We start from the raw sequence: 10,914 nt of genomic DNA on the forward strand, positions 1-10,914 counted from the left end.
AATTCTCAGTTTCAGGTGCTTTTTCCTGTTCAAAACTCCTTGGACACCAGGTAGATTTCGTGTTTGTTACCCCTCAGCATTTGCTTTTGTGATTTAATGTTCTAAAAGTACCAGCCATGCAATCTTACAGGCAAAATAACGTGCAGTTTGAGTTACCCAAGTAACCTGAAAGCATTAAGCCTGCAAACTAATTAATACCTGCAAATTCTTACACCTGAGGGCACTGCCCATTTTGTGGTGAACATGAAGCAAGCCATGCTAATGATGCACAGCTTGACCCATCTTGCTACAGAAGACTTCCCTGTGGTGAATTCCCACACTTATTAGGCAACCCTCACAAGCATTCACTTTGTCTTACGGAAGAGGTCTTGCATTCCAACTGCCTGCCTGTAGATTACAATCTTGAGAGCAGAAAATACCTATTTGTAGTTAAATTCCTCTTGCCACCCACCTTGTTCTCCTCAGCACTTTAAAGGGAACAAAATTCCCTACTCCAACTAGTTTTCCTTTCTTCCAAGTCTGTGATCTATTTTGATTATCTTAATGACCAGGAGTTCAATTTCCTCTACTTCATGGTGGCAACCACCACATTATTTATTCAACTCTTCAGCACCAGTAACACTCTAAATGGAAGCAAATAACATAAGTTATTTCTTCTCTTACTAGAAACCATGCAGCCAATTGCATTTTATGTTAAGATACAAACCTTGCAAAGAACCCAGCTGGTGCTGCTCTAAATGGCTGGGGTTTGGCTGAATAATAAGTCAACTGTGCTCCAGCCTGGGGCCCCAAATTCCCTTATTGCTTCCCAAACCACTCGTCCCTTCTCTGAGATAACTTGTTCACATACACTCTAGGGCATGTGCACAAACAGGGCATTTTTCCTAATCTGGAAAAAAAGAGTATCTCACTGGGTAGGGGTACGTTTGGCACAATCACCTAGCAAAGCCACTTGTTAGTCCACAGAAGTTTTGTGTGACTTGCTAAGTCCTTGGACCACATTTCCTTCATTTATTGTTCCTAGTTCATGATGTGGTTTTGGCACAAGACAGATTAAAAGCTAACTCCAAAAATCAAAGTCAGAAAAAAAACCCTAACTTGCTGGAGGCAAGGCATGATGAACTAACCTTTTGTAGGACAGGAGACAAACAAAATTGTAACTCAAAGCATAAACAAAATAATAGCCAGGGGTGCAGGGGGTAGAAAATTTTAAAGAAGAAACACATGGACATGACGCAGGTTTGGGGAACTAGCAACACTTTATCCTTGGCATGTCAAGATAAAGGTTCAAGAGCAAACTCTCCGTTCAGGAACGCTACTAATTGCTAGCAAAAGAAAGTTGGAGACCCTTTACTTATTGGAGAAGCATGTGGGATTGAGACCTGGCATCAAGAAATGTTATGCTGCAATCCTGTCACTGAACAGATCTCGCCATAGGCAAGTCTGCTTTATCCCTGCATTTGTTTCTTGATCAGTAAATTTGTAACAGAGGCACCTCATCCCTGTTTTGGGAAAAATCCTGCAGATGAAGAGTTATTTATTATTAGAAACATGTTCCCAAAGGGTTTGTCAACCACAACATGTTCCTGCACAGCAAAAGTCTGCCATAAACCAGTCAGAAAGTCCATCTAATCAATGCTCTGCTGGCTTCTCAGCAAAACATGTGAATGCCACGTGCGTGCATGCATGCCCCTCTTTCTCTGTGTGACCAAAGAAACCACATTGCAGACTGGCAAGAAAGGTCCAAAACATTTTTCACAAGGCTCTACTCAAGACAAGAAACCCCTCAATAGAATTATTTCCTAACCCTGCTACAGTTAGGTGACTACACTACCCTAACACAGGCACTCCACTTTGTTAAGAACTCAGATGTGAAGTCCACATGCCTGTCTGCTTGCCCTCATGATCTGCACCATTTATCTGGGGAATGAGTAAGTTTCAATCTTGCCCAAAGAAAGTACACTTTGCTGCTCTGCCTGCTATTTATTTTAGTCTATCTACTAGCTAGTCATAGAATGTATCTACCAAAGCCTGGGTCAGTTTGTGTATGAAGACATTTGCAGACAATCTATCTTCCCATAATGACCATGTGCTGCCACTTCTGAATGCCTGCGAGCCTCAGAGGGTGAAGGAATCTAACACAATTTCCCTTTGGACAGCACAAGCAAGCTGACTTCTCTTCACAGCCTCAAAATGAACAAGTAAATCACCTGACTGTAACTTCATACATCAAACAAATGCTTTGTAAAGCCCTCACCAGAAAAAAATATATATCCTTCCCCAACACACATCTTTGCAGTGGCACAAGAGCCACCCAATGGAGCAGAGCATAAATTGAATAGGAAATAAAAAAAGGCAGAAAATGGTCCTGCGTTTAGAGAATGAGGAATTTGGATAGGGTGACTTTGCAGTCACCAGAGGAATGGAAAACGAGGCTTCACCAGCAAACCCACAGACCTGAAAAATACCAAAGATGATAAAAACTGCAGCATAGGGGAGAGATCTGGGCCATGGCAGACATCAACAGCCCTAAATTCATCCCTGCATGACTGAACTTCTCTGCAAGGCAAGTCTCATGAGGTATTATAAGGTTTGCTATCAAAAAAAACCCCCACAACCAACAACCAACAGGTTTTGAGCATGGTATCAGTAGACATACAGCTGAGAAACATCTCATCTCCAAACTGGTGCTGAAAACTGCCATGCACTGCAGCACAGGCCACGTTCAGCACCAGTTGCTCGTGAGAGATAATTTCCCAACTGCACATTATTCTCACGTCTGCATATAAAACACCCATTCCAGCCACCACAGCACAGCAGGACTGGAGATTTTACCCTGCCTGAAGAGAATCCTGTGGGAAGAGCACGAGAGATCCCACTCCAGCTCACAGGCAAAATGCACGTTCCATTTATTGCATGCTGCTCACTGCACTGCTAGAAATCAGAGAGGCTTTTTTTTTTTGTTGTTGTTGTTGTTCAGTTTATTTGGGTTTGGGCCACATTTCCTACACCTGCTGTTCCAAATAGCCTCCAAAGCCCCAGTAGGGAACCAGTGTAGCACAGGAGAGGTGGTGCGACGGGCTCACGGCAGCGAGCTGCTTGGGCTGACTTGTTGGGGAAGGCGGCGGTGAGCCACGTGGGGGAGGAGGACAGCAGGCTCATGGAGAGGGTTTGCAGATACTTACGGACACACAGACAAGCCACCAGCTTGGCAGCCTCGTCAGGCACCGGGCAGGTAGGGAAGAGGGGCTTGAGCAGGTAGGTAGCGAAGACCAGAGCCACGATGTACTGTGAGGAAGGCCGGATGATGAGCAGCTCTATCCAGAGCTTGAGGAAGGCGGGGAGGGAGCCGTACACCTCCAGCATGTAGGCGTAGTCGCCGCCGGACTTGGTGATGGTGGTGCCCAGCTCAGCGTAGCAGAGGGCACCAACGATGGAGAAGGCCCCGCAGACAGCCCACACCACCAGCGAGAAACCGGGCGAACCGGCCTCCCGCAGCACGCCGGTAGGGGTGACGAAGATGCCGGACCCTATGATAGTGCCCACGATGATGGCCACGCCGTTGAGCAGCGTGATGGAGCGCTGCAGCGTCACCCCCTCACCCTCGGCCGAGCCGCAGGGCGATGGCGAGCGGGCGCAGCCGTTCTCCTGAGCCGCACCGCTCGCCACCTCCAGCATCTTCTCCATCGCCTGCTTCTCCTCCTCCTGCGCCAGCGAGGAGGCCGAGCCCGCCGGGCTCCTCTTCTTCACCGCGCTGTTGCTGTTGCTGCAGCCGCCGCCGCTGCCCGACATGGTGGCGGGAAGGGGAACGGGGGAGCGGGAAGCGGAGAGGGGATCGCAGCGGCGCGGGCGCGGCCAGGCGCTCCGCAGCCACCATGCAGCCGCGCCTTTTGTTCCGGCGGCGGTGGGCGGCGAGCACCGAGCGCCTCCCGCCGAGGCGGGGAGCGCGGGCACGGCCTCCTTTCCGGGAGGAGCAGGAGCAGACGAGAGAGAAGAAGGAGGAAGGGGGGCGTGGAGCGCTAATGCCGACAGCAAGCCCCTGGGAGCCGGCGGTGTTGTAAGACCCCCTCCTCCTCGTCCTTTATCTTATTGAGCACGCTATCCCCTTCCCTCCGGCCTTCCCTGTGCTGGAGAATAAAGGGATCAAAAGTGGCCCTCAACATCTCCTTCGTCGCCGGTTGTGGGGGGGCTTCTCACTGTCAGCTTCCAGGAGGAGAGGTTCGGTGCCATGCATCCTCCTGCCTGGGCTCAGGTCCCTTCATAAAAAGGAGAATGGGTCTCTGCGTATGTAAACAAAGTTCAGCAAAACCTGCATCTCACGGTTACCTCCCACTTCACAGAATCACTGAATTGCAGGGGATGGAAGGGACCTCTGGAGATCACCTCATCCAACCCCCCAACTAAAGCAGGGGCACTCACAGCAGCTGGGCCAGGATCACAATGTCCAGCTGGGTTTGGAATCTCTTCAGAGAAGGAAACACCAACAACCTCTCTCAGCAGCCTGCTCCAGGGTTCCATTGAGCAGCCTTACAGCAAATAAGTTTCTTCTTTTCAGATAGAACATTCCTGAGTTCTAGTTTGTGCCCCTTGTCCTGTTGCTAGAGGCCACTGTGAAGAGTCTGGCCCCATCCTTTTGCCCCCCACCCTTCAGCCCTTGCTGAGCATTGAGATCCCCAAAGATCCCCACTCACTCTAATCGTCTATTTGACGCACAGAAGCACTGTCCAAGGCCCAGTCACTGCATCATTTGTGTTTCTGCAGAGGCACTGCAGAAATCTGCCTGTCATTTAGGAAGCCAAGATCACCCCAAAGGCTTGTTTGCTTAAAAAAAAAAAAAAAATTAAAAAAAAGTATTCACCAATCTGGCAACTGTGCAGCAAACGAACAACTTTTATCAATTACCACTGGTTTATCAAAACCCAATGGTTTTGTGTCCAAGGAGATACTTGGATACTTCACAACAGTGCCTAAAGGAACCCTTCCTTCTGCACATTCAGACTCTCTCTTGTCCTTATGGAACAGGAGATGAGTTCAGATGCTAAAGCCTAGAAGCCCTGGTTCTCAATAACAATCATTCCTATTAAGAGATGAAAGCATTACCTTTGCAGAGCTTTTTCTTAGGATATGAGTAGTTGGTGTCACCCAAGAAGTTGTGCCCAAGCTCTGAAACCCAAGATCCGTGTCCTTCCTCCTTGGACTATCCTCTTCTTTGCAAGTTTCAGGCATGCTTCAGTCAGTAGGGTGGGTCAGGAGGTTTGCTGCAAGATACCTCAGAGAAACTTCAGATCTGCATTTTGGGGAAAAATGGTAGCGTTTTAGCATTTTCAGGTACCTCACATTGGTAATGGACATGACTACGTTCAACCATTGCAAGAATCCTGAGCGGTCTCCTGCAGTACCAATCAGACCCTGACACCTAGTGTCAGCTGTTAGCCACAACAGCCCAAGGGCTTCAAACTCTGTTTATGTCTCGATTTATGTAAGCATCAGTATCTAGGAAGAAGTACAAAAATTACCTTTTTATCGAGCATGTTTTCTTAGTTTTCAAGGAGAAACGGGATCCTGAAAAGATTGCAATGACTGAAAATTAATTATAAATAAACAGCAAAACATTTATCACACAATTTTCCTGAACTCCCCAAAGCCTTTCTTTAGTTTAGCATTAGCCTCACTGCAGAGGCTATGTGGCTGTAATGTAAACCCGTTATTTCTCAAAGTTAAGATTTACCAATATTTCTGACTTTGTCTTTGGCAAAATGTTCACAGGAGAATAAAATCAGAAGAAAACCCCAGGTACCTGCAACATATGGGATTGTCTCTGGTGGCCTCATTACGTCAGGATCCAGCAGGCAGGAATTGAAGACGTATGCTTCAGATATTTTCAGCTGAATGCTCAAACTCAGGTGAAGAAAATTACTCATCAGAGGATTTACTTCACCAGTGCTCTAGACTAAGTTCTTGCCTTAAGATAAATAATGGCTTGGTTGGCAATTTTCAACACATATTGACCTAGCTCGCAGAAACTTTCTTTTAACTACCACAAGAATGGGACCAAATTTTCTTTTTTTTTCCACCAGTTCTTCTAAAAACAGATTGACAGCTAAGAATCTGCAGACTTCAGACTCAGTTTTGATACCCATTTCCATCTGGAAATCCTGGGATCAAGAAGCAGTGGAGGAGCAGCCACTGAACTGCCATATTTGAAGCCAACCACATACTTGACTGTCTTGGAAATTAATCCATTTAATTCTGCAACTGTTTCTCCATGTGTATGGCTGAGAAAATACCTGATTGCAGCTGTGGTGTTAGGGTGTGTTCACATAGTGCTTTGTATCTTCAAAGCACTCCACAAATGCTAAGTATTATTATCAGCTCTGACCATGAACATTAACTCACTTCAGGCCCCCAAGTTATTCCGCAGGATCTTTGAAGACTATTTGATTATACAATCAGTTCTCCATGTGCTAATACTCAGGCACTTCGAGTGTGTCACATCAAAAAGAAAGAGGGAAAGAATTATTTGTCAGAAAGACAAATAATTACCAGTATCAGAAGTAAATTGGCCATTTGTTACAAGTCATGTGTATGTTCTTCACCATTTATCAGCAAAGCTGCTTTGAATAAAATAAGCCAGCCTGCTGGAACCAAAGACACCATTTCTTTAGCAAACACCTCAGCTATACTGATGCAAAAGATTAGGAGTATTTTTTTGTTGGGTAAATGGAAGTGGTGGCAGCTTCTAGAACACTTAGAGTAGTAAAGGTGGAGCTGGCCTCACTCTTTACCCATACCATGCTTCACCTGTGCCACACTTCACCCATGCCATTTTCTTCATGCTGAAATAGCTTGCCTAAAAACAAAGGGTATTTAATAGCACAGTTTAGGAGGCCTCACATGAAAGTATTGCCTGCAATTATTTTAGGAGTGATTTCCTTAGCTGAGGAGCTCATCTCCTACTTTTCCCATCACAAGAAACTTGTTTAAATAGATTCAGATAATAAATTAGGCTGAATGACATCTAAACACTAAGCGTGGCTAAGTAGTGAGAATTTAACACTTCTACCAATTATTTTTATTGATTAAAAATTGGCAGACTTATTTTACTGAAAAGTTTTTGTTGGTAAGATTCTGGTAGCCACAACCACTGAACACGAAACTCTTAAGAGCTACACCACACCTCAGACGCACACTGAGGTTTACCAATTCACAATGGAAAAAGGAGTTTAGTTGTCAGGTCGAGTTTAATGATCAGGGTCAAATGAAGCGTTCTAGCAAAGATCCTCAACATTAGGAATCCCATTTTGGAAGGCATGCTGCATCTAGCTGAATGCAACAAATAATTAGATATCTTTCCATCAGTGCAGCGGCAACAGAGGGGTCATTGTTCTTTCATTCCAATTATAATGCAGCTCAGCAGAGACTCTTTCATAGCTTTTAATATCACAGAATGTATGACATCTGATTAGACTCTGCTCATAATGAACTGCTTCATTCTCAAGGAGGAATTCTATTATTTTCTTGACAGAAAAATCTACTTTTTAGCTTGGAGAGCTTAATTAATTAAAAAATGACATACAGGCGCAGGTTTCTCTGTGGGGCTTTATTGCACAGTCACTAACGTAACATTAGCTATAAGTTTCCTTACATCAGGTAAGAATTGAGGGAAAAGGCCTGGATGCAAAGAGAACAAAAGGCATTCCCTGTTACATATGTTGTCTGCAAAGACAATTATTTCAGTAAATGATTAGGCAGATAGCATCCATTAAAACACACAATGTAGTAATGGCCACAAAAACCAAGAGGCACAAAGGGAAAAAAAAAAAAAAAAAAAAAGAAAAACACCACAAAGAAGTGCCAAGAAATACAAGTTAAGACATTCAAAATTAAGACATTTAAATTTTCAAGCAAATAGTACTGGCTTTAAAGTTGAGCAGAAAAAGGAACCCTTCCTCCAAAGTGAGGCCTGTACAATTCCAGTGCTCTAAACCCCAGTAGGTTTTTATGAGATCAAAGCAATCTCTGTTTCTACAGCTTACGAAGCCAAAAGCTACACTCATGTCAGATTTGGGGTAAAAATACCAATGCAAGCCACTCATGACAGAGGACAAACAACTGGATGCCTTAAGAAGAATGTGGCTAGGAGGTCAAGGGAGGCTCTCCTCCTCTACTCTGCCCTGGTAAGACCAAAGCTGGAGTACTTAGTCCTTCATGGCTCCTCAGTTCAAGAGAGACAAGGAACTACTGGAGAGAGTTCAGCAGAGGCTACAAAGGGAGGAGGGTAAGAGGAAGGGGCCAGATTCTTTACAGAGGTATCCAACAACAGGACAAGGGGCACAAACTAGAACCCAAGAAGGTCCATCTGAAAAGGAGGAAAACTTCTTTGCTGGAAGGGTGCCAGAACCCTTGAGCAGGCTGCCCAGAGAGGTTGTAGAGTCACCTTCTCTGGAGAGATTCCAAACCTGCCTGGACATTGTGATCCTGGGCAACCTGCTGTGGGTGACTCTGCTTTAGCAGGGGTGTTGGACTAGATGATCCCCAGAGGTCCCTTCCAACATTCATCGTGCAGGGACTCTGTGATTGGTCAGGCACAGATGGTGGGGAACACCTAAAGTGCACTGGTATGTGGGAACAAGCATCAACCATTCAAACATCAGATGAAGTTTCTCCAACTATGAAGTCACCAAGAACAAGACTTCTGATAAGGGCATCATTTAACAGGAATACTGCTGGCAGCTGCGATTTAGACTAACATGGATCCCTTCTACTCCTTTTCCAGTGAGTTATCCTCAAAATTATTTCTATTCCAGTCTTTATCTACTAGTACTCATTGCCACAGAACACCTCCCAGTGCAATAGTGACAGAAGTGACCATTAAGCATCTTAAAGAGCCTAAAGATTCCTATGCAGACACCTTTCAGAGTTAAACTTAATTGTGCAAAATCATTACAAACATTAGTTCTAGTCTGACAATCAAATTGTTTCTCCCTTGCCAAGCAACTGAGAGAATAAGGCAAAAGGAAATTATATCCCAGCTCCTGTTTCATACACATGGGCAGGCACACAGAATTCTTGAAGTTGGGTTTTGCAAGGCAAATAATTGTAGCACAAAAGCTTTAAAAAAAAAAAAAAAAGCCCAAACAAAATCCCTTTTTTTGTTCATTTCCAGACTGCTAATTCAACAGCAATCCACCCTGCAACTGGGATACTACCTGCCTTTACCAGAGATGCTAAAACACTAACATAAGAATGCAAGACTCAAACCACCACAATAACTGTAACAGAAAAAGCCATCTAAAGCTTTTTCTGTAGCACAGGAATTTATGTTGACCCTGTTTCCAGATACTTGAAACAATCAGTGTTGATACTTAAATTGATTAATTTTATATCAGCATACTTAGATGTGATCTTATCTAAATATGCATGGAGTACAGTTAACTGTATGACTGATATCTATTCTCTAATAAGACTTCCATGATAATACATTAACAAAGTAAATCTTGATGAGAATTTAAAGTAGATCACTGAAAATAGAAGTCAGCATCATCTCTGATGGAGGCATGATGATGAGCAATTAATCTGGAGATTAAATATTTATACCACAGTAGCTCCCTATGAACAAAATATGTATTTTGTATTTGAATCTGCTAGGAAAGAAGAATGAAAGAGTGAAAGAATGAAGAGTGAAACAAGCTCAGTGAATGAGAGGTACACAATAACTTGGTAAAAATTAGCAAGTCAACTAAAAAGCTTTGATTTTTTTATAGACCCAGTCACATATGACAGGGAGATTGATATGGGCTACCTACAGCTAGCTCAGTGCCAAGTCATCTGCACTTTTAAATGCAAAGGCAACACTAAGACGACTTTATATTACAATTTTTCCTAACTGCTAATAATATCCAAGACCTCAAAGACAGACAAGACACATGCCAGTCTGAATCACTGCCATCTTTCTATGGGGTCATCCTCAGAAAAGTGATTGCAAGAACAGCACTGAACAGAATCCTCAAGCTTAACAATGACCAGGTCATGTACACTCAGGCAGAAGCTTAACAATGACCAGGTCATGTACACTCAGGCAGAATAGTAAAAGAATTCCTTTCCTCTTGCCAGAACTATAGATGTCCATTCCAAAATTCTTCTGGAACCTGTCATTCTCTAGCAAAAGCATCACTGATGTGGTTCTGCAGACCAGGAACACAGTAAAAAGCCTGGCTGATGATGCCAAAGACTGTAAAGCTCAAGTGAGATCATAAAGTGCAGCCAAGTTGGTAGAGATAGTATTGTTCTACAGAGTTAACCAAGGTGTTAGTTCAACTGAGCAGTAAGGGCCTGGCAGAAGCAATATCAAACTGAAGATCTATACTGCCATGTTGAAAATCACTGTAAAAATAGGTACACTGCAGTGGGACAGAAGAGAGGTTTTCTTACATTTACCACATAATTAAGTGGCCACATTCCAACTTGCCAAAGGAGAAAGGCACAGCCATTGCAACATCGCAACAGCTTGAGGTAGAGCTATTAAGGAAGTAAAGGCAGGACCTGGGCACTTAATTGCTTGAACAAGAATATTCAGAAGTCTTAAAATATCAGGGTCGCACTAAAAAAAAGTGTTCAAGTGCTTTTAAATGGAACACTTGGGACTTCAAAAAGTATAGATTCTAAAATGTTTTAATATAGTATTGACAAGCTCTGTGCTGGCTTCACTTGCAATAAATCACACCAGCAACCAGCGACTTTCCTCACTGGCAGGAACAGACCAAGTAACATCAAGATCACATCATGAGTTTAGACCTGCTCCTCATCAGGAAGTCTGACCATACATTTGGTACATGAATTTCATGCACTGTTAAATACAATAAAGGATAAAAAGCCAGTGAAAAAGGTGCTTGAGAGGCAATCATGGCTAGTAGC

At 43.9% G+C, this 10,914-nt stretch overlaps 1 protein-coding gene across 1 annotated transcript in view; it reads right to left on the bottom strand.

Moving 5' to 3' along the window:
* Positions 1-3,792, bottom strand: part of SLC7A5 (solute carrier family 7 member 5) — a 37,661-nt gene extending 33,869 nt beyond the window's left edge. Inside the window, exon 1 of the mRNA XM_054389554.1 lies at positions 3,186-3,792. Coding sequence (XP_054245529.1) covers positions 3,186-3,792 — 607 coding nt within the window. The remainder of the gene's footprint in view (positions 1-3,185) is intronic.
* Positions 3,793-10,914: the final 7,122 nt, after the last annotated feature.

This window comes from Indicator indicator, chromosome 19, assembly GCF_027791375.1.
Source record: "Indicator indicator isolate 239-I01 chromosome 19, UM_Iind_1.1, whole genome shotgun sequence".
NCBI lineage: Eukaryota > Metazoa > Chordata > Aves > Piciformes > Indicatoridae > Indicator > Indicator indicator.